The sequence below is a fragment of the Gobius niger genome (genome assembly GCF_951799975.1).
Source record: "Gobius niger genome assembly, chromosome: 18".
Lineage (NCBI taxonomy): Eukaryota > Metazoa > Chordata > Actinopteri > Gobiiformes > Gobiidae > Gobius > Gobius niger.
The window spans coordinates 3,072,078-3,083,433 of NC_136869.1; the positions used below are offsets into that span (position 1 = coordinate 3,072,078).

Genomic DNA, 11,356 nt, shown 5'->3' on the forward strand with positions numbered 1-11,356 from the left:
CCTCAGTATAAGTATTGTTATAGTTAATAGATTGTCACAGGGAGTTTGTGGAGACAAACTCCCTGTTTGAACAACCTGTAGAGGTGTAACAGTCACTGTTTGTTCAGACACATTCTGAGGACTCTGCAGTTTACAGTCAAAATAACACAAAGAACAGCCGCATAAACTCCTGTCTAACCATGTCTTTGTTTACAAATGAGATGCACTTACCCATCTGTGAATTCCTTCCACATCTCTGTAAATTTTGAAGATATGGCTTGCAGTCTGTTTTTCCTTTTCCACATCATATAACAGTGGCATACTACAAGAGCAGCACTAACAGCAATAAGACAAATCACCCAAAAAAAGACAAAATCTGTAAAGAGAGAATTTCTGACATTATAATCACAAGACACTGCACATAGATGCCACTATGGCGTCAAAAAAGAAAACATTTTGAAGGCAGATATTGAAAAAATCAGACCAAGTTTTGACTCTGTTGGTTCAGGGACAGCATTACAGAGAGTTACTTGGTTGTTTCAGCTCAAATAAATGCTCCAAATATAAAATAAATAGTCTTTTATGGGATAAATTAACATTATTGTTGTGTTTTATGGTTCTAAATGGAAAATATTACATTATAATAAATATAAATATTTAGTATATGTTAAACAAAAGCAGCTGCACAGGAGAGGATGTTGTTTGGATGATCATTAATATTAATATACTACTAACTACTGACTGAGAGCAGTATAAAGTAGTGGTGTGGCAGTAGAAGTAATCAACAAATTGCTACTCTTGTTGTTCATTTAAACTAATTAAAGTGCACATGACAGGTTAGACAAAAGAAAAGAAAAATCCTTGTTAGCCATTTTTTGTCATGGTTTAATCTTCTCCTCCGCATTAATCATGTTGCTGCTGCTGCTGCTGCTGCACATGTGAACAACAACTCCTCGAGCTTCTCTAATGGGCTCGGTTTGTTTGTGTAAGTGTGAGCGCGGGCTGTTCCTCAGACGAGCCAGAGAATGAATGTCACGGTTCAGATGTGAAGTGTGAGTGCACCTGACTGTAATAAATGACAAAAACATGAAAACCTGTCATAAGCACTTTAAGTGGTGTAGTTACTCCAGTGTATGAGTGAGATGAGAATAAAAGAGCGGTTCCTCTGTGGAAAATTTAGACCCAATTTATAAATGATGAAAGTACTTCTAGAACATGTTTAGTTACTTTAATGAAACACTCACTTGTCCCCTCGTCCTCATCCTCAAACGTCTTCTCATTCCTCTCGTACGTCTTGTTGTTCGTGCTGTGTTCAGTACTGACAATACAAATGTATTCATAAGGAGGGTCGGGCGGCAGAGGTACACAGCTGTACACAGAGAACAATCCTGTCTCTGTGGGATACACAGAGGGCTCAGGGTCTGCAGAAGGTTCAGGGTCCATGGTCCACTTCAGTGAAGGCTCTGGGTAGATATGGGAGGCATGACAGTACAGGCTTCCACCGATGGAGTAAACATGCACCTCTGAAACTGGAGCTGAGAGAGAAAGAACATGTTGAGTTGGTTCACACTCAGACACATGAGGCAGTTTGTGTCTTTAGTTTGTTTCTAAACTGAAGTCTGACATGAGTCAGTGTAAGTGTGAGTCTGTTGTGTCTGGTTTATGAATAATAATCAATACAATCAATATAAATAACGTTTAGATTTTACTTTCTAAAGCCGAACCAAGGCATGGCCTCAGTGAACATTTGATTTAAATAGTTTGGATTTGTTTTCTTAAATGTGCTCGGGTCAAATCGGTGAAAACATCATCTACTTGTTTCTTACCAAAGACCTTCATGTTGACATAAGTCACGTTACCGTTGGCCAAACACAAGTACCGTCCTTGGTCTTTGACTGTGACTTCTTTAAGCAGCAGTGAAGCATTTCCTGTGATCATCTCCTCTTCAAACAGAGAAGTCCTGCCCCTGTAGTCCAGATACTGATCCAAAATCTGGTTCTGACCGTGATGAAAACTGTGGACAGTCAGATCTCTGTCTCTCTTTGTCCATTGGATGTGAAGATCAGAACCAGGGGTGAAGCGACAGGGCAGGACACAGCTCTCATTATAAGCACATAATGTTTCCTCCTTATCTGAAAGGCAAGGCAAGGCAAGGCAAGTTTATTTGTAGAGCACAATTCATACACAAGGCAATTCAAAGTGCTTCACAGTTGCATAAATACAAGAAAACAAATAGAATCAACAAAAAATTAATCAATTACAGTAAAAGGCAAGAGTGCAGATAAAATACTTTCAGTCATATGCATCGGTAAAAAGAACTGTTTTCAGCCTGGATTTGAACATTGTCAGAGTTGAGGCCTGTCTCACGTCCTCATGAAGACTGTTCCAGATTTTAGCTGCATGAAACTGAAACGCAGCCTCACCGTGTTTATTATTGACTCTGGGAACCACCAGGAGGCCCCTCCCTGAGATGGTTCATACGGCTCTAACATGTCAGAGATGGACTTTGGAGCTAAACCATGAAAAGACTTGTAGACAAGCAGAGCTGTTTTAAAGTCTATTCTCTGAGCGAAAGGAAGCCAGTGCAGAGACCGGAGCACTGGACTAATATGGTCGTATTTCCTGGTTCTTGTCAGGACTCGAGCAGCAGCGTTCTGGATGTACTGTAGCTCTGATAGCTCATTTAGAGAGGCCAGTGAGCAGCTGTTACAGTAATCTAACCTGCTGGAGACAAATGCATGCTCTCTAAGTCTGGTTTTGACACTATTCCTCTGATCTTAATGTTTTTCAGATGGTAAAAAGCTGCTGATGTTATTGCTTTGATGTGGCTGTTTAAGTTCAGGTCTGAGTCCATGATTACTCCTAGATTTCTAACCTGATTTTTTGGTTTTAGAGAGAGAGACTCAAGGTGACTGATAACACTTTGTCTTTGTGCCTGTGGGCCAAAAACAATGATCTCAGTTTTGTCTGAGTTTAGCTGGAGAAAGTTGTTTTGCATCCACAAACTGATCTGTTGGATGCAGTGACAGAGAGTAAGAGAAACATCAGAATAATGAAAATAGTTATAACATTAAGACAAAAAAGTGTTTCAAGTGTCGTCATTTACTTTTCCCAAAAGGTTCGTTTTCAGAACGTTTTCAGGGAATGTCAGAAGTACTTGATTTCAATGCTTTAGTAAAAGTAAAAGTACTTACTTTTGTAAAAGTACTTAATCAAAAATGTACTTATTGATTCAAAATATGATCCAATCCAAGAAACGGTTTTACATTATAGGCTCTTATTTAAATTTTAAAAACAATGAACTTTAGGGAGGGGTCTCCTGGTGGTTCCCAGAGTCAGGACTAAACACAGTGAGGCTGCGTTTCAGTTTCATGCAGCTAAAATCTGAAACAGTCTTCATGAGGATTGTACAAGTGTTACTGGATGCGAGGAGGCATCAAAATAGTGCTAAAAAAAAAGTGATTTATTTAGAAAAGAACATGAACGATAAAGCAAAACAAAAAAAGCCTAGGACTTAACTTAAAAAACAAAGGAGATGAACAATAAAAACTGGTGCAGCCTGACAGCAAACTGCCCTCTCAGACAATTCTACACCCCCAGCACTAGTAGGAGTGCCCCACCTCACCCACCTCGAAGCAACCACTAGCCTTCAGGGAAGGGAGGTGAGCAAAGTGGTCTTAAAACAACCAAAACAAAAACAAACGAGATAAGCAATAAGCAACCGCAAATTATACAACAATAATCAAATCATATTAAAGCAATATACTTGATTACATGAACCTAAAGAAACCATAAACATCAAATGAAACATACCATCCCACCTCTAAATCAATCCCAGTGCTGCAGCCCAGCTCCCCCAGGTGTCACTACTAATAACCCAGCTGAGCTGACAGCACTTAAAGTAAACAAACCAATCAAAGCAATAATCAACTAAACTAGACCATATAACAAAACAATACAAAAAGCCAAAGAAGAAGCAGAAGTGGGCGATCTCAGTGCAGTACAACCGGCGCGTGTTTTTTGTTTGCATCCGCGGGCGGAAATCCGGCAAAATCTCACACTTCTGCTTTCCAGCCCTATCGACCCCTCCCACATACATGAAAGGAGGGGTGAAAGCCCTCCTTTCATGCCTCAACTCTGACAATGTTCAAATCCAGGCTGAAAACAGTTCTTTTTGCCCGTGAATATGACTGAAAGTGTTTTACCTGCACTCCTGCCTTTTACTGTAATTGATACATTTTATATAGATGTTTTTCTTGATTCTTAATCAGATCATCTGTTTTTGCTTGTTTTGTCAAACTGTTACAACCTAGTAACAAAGAAACACCGTGTATTTGACATCAGCTCACGAGGCCTGTGATTTTCTCGCAGAGGTTTGAATTGGTGCCATTTGTAGTTAACAAATGTGGGTCCTTTGTATAAAGGTTTGAGAACTCGGTGAATTACAGGAACTGAAGCAAAAAGTGTTAAGTTGTGCTTTTTTTTAAATAACTAATAACTTAAATATAATCTGTCTGATTAAATGTTGTTCATTGCGCGTTACTTCCTTCCCTGCTCTGTGTCAAAACCACAGTTACCTATTGTAACTATAGTTCTGTGAATGTATGCGAAGCCCTTTAGGTGCTTCGCTGATGCATAATCTCGGGAGCTCCGCTTCCCGCCCTGAGAAGATCAATGATCTGTCCGCTCCAATCACCTAAGGGGAACCACACACCCCGCACCCCTATAAAAGGGGCATTCTCCAAATGCTCGTCTCCCTTGAACTCAGCGATAAGACAAGAGGACATGGCTGCTGGGCCCGAAGCTAAAGGGCTTCGCATACATTCACAGAACTATAGTTACAATAGGTAACTGTGGTTTCTGTGTCATGTATGCTTCAGCCCTTTAGGTGCTTCGCTGATGCGTAAAGCCAGCGCGAAGCCTTGGCAGACCAATGTACTCCCAGCAGGCATGGAGTCACGTGATTGGAGCGAGGCCGTGGGCGACCCCTGCAACCAAGACCGCCACCTGCGTGTCAATGGAACAGGAGCCCACTGGCCAAGGGAGGTGTGCCCCTAAGCGCCGTACAAGGCGCCACGACACCTCACCCACATAACAACACAGGACAACGGACAAGACCGCCCCACTAAGAGCAGCGGTTTGCCTCCAACCTGTCACAATAGAGGGGTGCACAAGGCTGCCTCTCTCAAGAGAGCCAGGCACTCCTCATGCGGCCCAAACCCGGTCAGGCTGCCTCTCCCAAGAGCGCCTAATCTGCCGAGTTGGCCTATCGGGAATGAATCCTAAACCAGAGGGTGGCCAAAGCTGCCTCTCCCAAGAGCACTAGGCACACCCCGAAACCCAACCAGCCAGGCTGCCTCTCCCAAGAGCGCCACTGGATTGACAAGATGGGGCGCAACCGCCAGCACGGGCGTAACGCGCCCCACTAAAAGTGTTAAAAGCTAAAAGAGCTATGTCCGCCCCCCACCTAGCACAGCATGTGCAATTGAGCCAGCGGCGACATCCAGCAAATACGACTGCACAAATGTCGAAGAAGAGGACCAGGAGGCTGCTGTGCACACCTCCTCAATCGAAGCCCCACGAAGCAGTGCTGTAGAAGCAGCCACTCCACGTGTAGAATGTGCCCTAACAGCAGTGGGCGGGGAAAGGCCCTGTGCTTCGTATGCCATGCGAATGGCGAGGCAGACCCAATGGGCCAAACGTTGTGGGGACAATGGAGCACCCTTGTTTTTGGTCCCAAACCCGACAAACAGCTGGTCAGACCGCCTGAACCCAGCAGTCCGATCCAGGTAACAGCGTACAGCCCTGATTGGGCACAAGCAATGGCGGCGCTCGTCCTCCGCGGAGGCATGTGGAGGTGGAAAGAAGGGTCGGACCCTAATCACCCTAGACCTGAAGGCGGAAGTGATGACCTTAGGTTGGAAGGCTGGATTTGGCCACAACTCCATGAGCCCGTCACCAGCTGGAAGGGACATGCAGGACGGTTGTACTGAAAGTGCACACAGATCCCCAGACCTCTTGGCCGACGCTAGGGCTAAGAGGATCGCTGTCTTGTAAGAAAGACAATGAATCTCTGTCTGGTGGATGGGCTCAAATGGGGGCCCAGACAGACCTTCCAGAACCACCTGAAGGTCCCATAAGGGAACAGACCGCCTCATTGGTGGTCTGAGCCTACGGGCACCCCTCAAAAAACGCTTCACTAAAGGATGACTGCGAGCCGTGAGGCCACCGAATCCAACATGGCCGGTCGTGATGGCTGCTGCAAAGACACTTAGAGTCGCAGCAGCTCTGCCCCTCTCCAGGAGATCCTGGAGAAACCCCAATACACCTTGTATGGAGCAAGTAGTAGGATTCAAACCCTTCTCCGAACACCAATCGGAAAAGAGCTGCCACCGGACCTTGTAAGCATTAGTTGTGGATGAGGCCCGGGCCCCTTGGATTGTAGCTACGACCGAAGAGGGAAGACCTAGCCCTAGCAACTTCCCCCTTTCAGCTTCCAAACCATGAGACGACGTCCCAGCACGGGGCGCGAGTGTAGGGCCCCCTCCGCTTGGACCAGAGCATCGGGCCTGTCCGGGAGGGGCCATGGGTGCATCAATGCCATCTCGGCTAAGTCCGGGTACCACCTGGCATGAGGGCTGTCCGGAGCCACCACCAGGATGAGAACGTTCTCCGTCCTTACCCTGTGGAGCAGGGGTGGCAGGAGCCGGAGGGGCGGGAACGCATACAGAAGCCCGGGTGGCCATGGTCGGTGAGCCATGGCGTCCACCCCGAGAGGGGGCTCGTCTGTTGACCTGAGCGAGAACCAGAGTGGGCACTGTGCGTTTTCTGCACAGGCGAAAAGGTCGGCCACCGGTCTGCCGAACCGGCGCCAGATCTCTGCTGCCACTTCTGGAGACAGGCTCCAATCGTCTCGCAGAGCGCCCCCTCTGGACATTCTGTCCGCTCCCACATTGCGCAATCTCGGAATGTGACGAGCTCTCAGGGAGGCTAAATGGACATGTGCCCACAAGAGAACCTCTGTTGCCAGCCTGTGAAGAGCAGGGGACCTGGTCCCCCCCTGTCTGTTCAGATAGGCCACCACTGTGGTGTTGTCTGTCCGCACCAGAACATGCTGGCCTCTCAACTGGGTGGCGAAGTGCAAGAGGACCTTCTGCACCGCTTCCATCTCCAGGAGGTTGATGTGTCTCAGAGGCTGGGACCAAAGACCGCCTATAGAGTGACGGCCCAACACGCCGCCCCAGCCTGTTAGGGAGGCGTCCGTGAACACCTCCACGTGGTGATCGACCTGGCCCAGTCGGACCCCCTCCCGGAGGCAATCTGGGGCTAGCCAAAATTCGACGTCGGCTCGTGCGGACGGTGCTATCTGCACCAGTCTTGAGAACCTCGCAGGGCGAAGTGAGAGCCGAGAGAACCACCGCTGAAGACTTCTCATGTGGAGGAGTCCCAGGCGTACCACCGGGAGTGCGGACGACATCATGCCCATCAAGGAGCGCACCTGGTTGGGTCGGACCAGTGGGCTCTCCAACACTGCCTGACCCAGCTGCGTGATCGCCGCCTGCCTTTCTGGTGAGAGGGAGGCAACCATCTGCCTGGAGTCCAAGAGTAACCCCAGATACAGCAGCTGCTGTGTCGGCCGCAACACACTCTTGGCCCGGTTGACGACAAAGCCAAGGCGGGAGATGTGTCTCAACACAATGGCTGTGTGAGCCTTGGCCTCCTGAAGGGACGAGGCAAGAAGTAGCCAATCGTCGATATAGGTCAGGATCCTGAGACCCTGACGCCTGAGCGGCTCCAACGCAGCTTCCACACATTTGGAGAAGGTGCGCGGGGCCAGGGAGTAGCCGAATGGGAGGCGGCAATACTCGTAGCATTTCCCCTGCATCGCAAACCGGAGAAACTTCCGGTGCTCCGGGGCTATGGGAATATGGAAGTAAGCGTCCGTTAAATCCACGGACGTCATCCAGTCCCCAGGCCTGATGCATCCCAACAGCTGTCGGACAGTGAGCATGCGGAAGGGCCTCTTCGCTATGCAGCCGTTGAGGACGCGCAGGTCCAAGATGGGCCGCACACCGCCAGTCCTCTTGGGAACCAGGAAATAGGGGGAGTAGAACCCCATACTCGCTCTGGACAGCTCCACTTCCACTACTGCACCGCGGCGTAGCAGGGAATCCACCTCCCCCAGGAGAGCTTCCGCATCTCTCGGGCTGCGCAAATTCGTGCTGAAAATGCCGCAGAAGGGTGGGGGTTTTTGTGAGAACTGCAGAGCATAACCCCTCCGAATCGTCCTGTCCAGCCAGGGCGCTGAGAGGAGTCCTGCTTCCCTCCAAACTTGATAAAACTCCGTCAGAGGGCGAACAATGAGCCCCGTTTGAGAGAGCTGTGATTCGGGCCCACCCACAGACCCCGCTCCCTGCAGTGGGTAGCAACGTGGGGGGCCCTCCCTGAAAGGGCCGCTGGGCCCCGGAGGGTGAGATCCCGGCACTTTGGAAGAGCTGAGAGTGCCTGCGCTTTTTCCCCGCGACCCCGAGCGGCGGAGATGGGGGGCGAGGGGCTACGCGCTTCCCGTGAGGGGAAGAGAGAGAGCACACAGCGCGCTGTTGCGTAACGGAGGCCGCGCGCTCCCCTGGAGCGTGTCCCAGAGAGGGAGCGTGCGAGACCGGCTGCTGTGAAGCTTTACACCGCTGCTTCAGCGAGGCCTGACGCTCCACGGGATAATATGAAATAGGCCTACTAGACCGCTGATGCGCTGAGGCCCCGCGCCTTCGGGGAGCGTCTCCCCGAGGCGCGGGTTCATTGTGCTCCAAAGGAGAAGCATAAGCGCGAGAAGGAAAGTTGACCCGCCTCCGCGGAGCTGCGCTGGGGGGCCGCGAGACCGGAGCATCATCCCCAGCAGTTCCCGACCTAATACGCGTGGAAGCTGACCTGGGAAGAGCCCTGTAGCTGCGCTTATGCTGCAACTCACTCCGCTGCGAGGAAGCGGGCGGAGTGAAGCTTTTGACAATCGTGACATCCAAAGCGCCGCTGTCAAAAGGTGCTACACCATCCTCGGATCTAACAGTCAGCGACTGCTTATCCATGGCAGCGCGAGCCTTGTCAGCTAGCGGCGCTGATAACGCACCATCAATCCGGGAGACTCCGGCGCCAGGCTGAGTTCCCGGGGACAAGGCCATTTGTGCAGGGGAGACCAGGGGCGGATCCACCACGCCCGAGTCTGACTGCACAGACACATGGCGAACAGCATAGAGCGGGGAAGAGAGAGGGGAAGAAGTTTGCTCTTTATAGATGTAACGGGCCGTACGGCCTTTATTGGTGAATTTAGCCCCCCCCTTTCCCCCTCTGGAGTTGGAGCCAGGACGATCACGGGAGAAGCGTCTCGGATCCTCACCACGCTGACGCTCGGGCCCGCGGGGGCGCTGAGTTGTCGGCCGAGCAGAGGACGTCGCAGAGCGGCGAGAGGAAGGTCCGGTCCTGCGTCCGTGGTCGTTTAGGCGGCGATAGGAAGGTTGCGCTTCCCGCTGCGGGCGGAGATGCGGACCCAGCTGGGCAGAGGCCTTGGTGGCGGACTCCAACCGCTCCACCAGAGCGTGGATATCCGGCCCGAAGAGCGAGGACGTGGAGAGCGGCAGGTTCAGGAGGCTACGCTTGTCCGCATCCTTGATGGTGGACAAGCATAGCCACAAATGGCGGCAGGCTACCTGGGCGGCGCACATGGATCGACCGCCGTCAATAGCCAGGGCCTGGGCCTTACGGAGGAAGGTGGCAGAGGTGTCCTGGGCCTCCTCGATGTCCTGCGGGCTGAGCTGCTCACGCCCGCGCACCATCTTGTCCAGAGATGCGGCGAGGAGAGTCATGTTGTTTGCGAGCGCGACCACTTGAGCCGCGTTGGCATAGCAACGGTTTAGCATAGTCATCGTCAATTTATCCCGCTCAGAGGGAAAGGATGACTTCCCACCGGCCCAGGGGGAGGAAGACGGCAACAGGGACATCCTGATGCCGTCTTCAATGACCGGGACGCCAGAGAACTTGCCCCAGTTCTCCATCGCGGCGTATGGGCCATATGCTGCTGCTGGACGCCTAGCGTTGAGGGGACTGTCCCATTCACGCCTGGCTTTATCCATGAGAGGACCCATCTGCGGGGCCACCATGGGTCGGGACCTAGGACGAGACTCCACTAGTCCCTGTAGGTAGTCCGCCACTGGAGCTGCAGGCTGCGGAGGGAGCTGGACCTCCATTCGAGCAGCGGCGGCGGCGAGGAGGTGAGGGACATGGTCAAGGGGATAACGGCCATGTGGAAGGTCATCTTCGAGGACGGAAGAGACATCTTCGTCCTCAAAGACGGCGTGGTCATCCTCCTCATGGTAACTACCCGAACCCCTCGGAGGAAGCGGGGGTGGGTGGTTAGACCCTGACGGACCCGGCTCGGTTTCCGCCAAGACCTGCTCGCGGCGCACCGAGGGGCCAGGCCCTATGAAGCCCTGGCGACGCTCGAGCTCCTCCCTGGGGAGCTCAAGACACGCCGGACAAGAGCCATCCTCTGCGAAATGGCGGGGGCCAAGGCAGAGGAAGCAGAGGCGATGCCCGTCCTGGGGGAACATAACGGCCGGGCAGGAGCCGCAGATCCGCTCGACACCGGAGGGCGTCGACATTTTCGAGCGGAGATCTACAGCGATGAATCCAGAATCCAGAATAGAAAAGTAGTACTTAAGGGAATCTTCTCGAGGCTTTAGAGCTGAGAGAAAAGGGAGACGAGCATTTGGAGAATGCCCCTTTTATAGGGGTGCGGGGGTGTGTGGTTCCCCTTAGGTGATTGGAGCGGACAGATCATTGATCTTCTCAGGGCGGGAAGCGGAGCTCCCGAGATTATGCATCAGCGAAGCACCTAAAGGGCTGAAGCATACATGACACAGAACCTGTCAAATACAAAGTAAAGCTGAAACAGTTACACCACTTCTACCAATCCATCTGTGGGTCAGGCGTGTTATATTTTTGTTCCAGCATATTTTGGAAACTTCTGTGCTAAACAAGGACCTGACGGCAGAACAGTTTCACCTTAGCCCCTTTTTTGTTTTTTTGTTTTTAATCAATCTGACTCTTGCTTCCTGCTCTAACTCCAGCGCGAAGTCTGCAGACATTCTGATGTTGCATCATGATCGCACCTCATGCACACGCGCCTGAGCGCGTCTGACCCACAGCCTGGAGATCGTCAAACTTTTAAAGGCTACATAAGGTTTCACATGAATTAAAGAACGATGTCATTATCCTGTACAGATAGTCTATAGGTGAATTAGATCTTACCTTTGGTGTCACGCACTGAGACACAACTGGATAAACAGATGATCAGAATAAATCCGCACACATCCATACTGTCATTGGC

At 50.9% G+C, this 11,356-nt stretch overlaps 1 protein-coding gene across 1 annotated transcript; it reads right to left on the reverse strand.

The window, feature by feature from the left end:
* Nucleotides 1-857: 857 nt before the first annotated feature.
* Nucleotides 858-11,356, reverse strand: LOC306977785 (butyrophilin subfamily 1 member A1-like; the record flags this gene model as incomplete). Its single annotated transcript, XM_079576227.1, has 4 exons — nucleotides 11,278-11,356; nucleotides 1,806-2,111; nucleotides 1,224-1,514; nucleotides 858-1,045 (listed from the first exon to the last, which is right to left on the reverse strand). Exons 1-4 carry the CDS (start codon nucleotides 11,342-11,344, stop codon nucleotides 858-860), a joined length of 852 nt encoding a protein of 283 aa, XP_079432353.1. The 5' UTR covers nucleotides 11,345-11,356.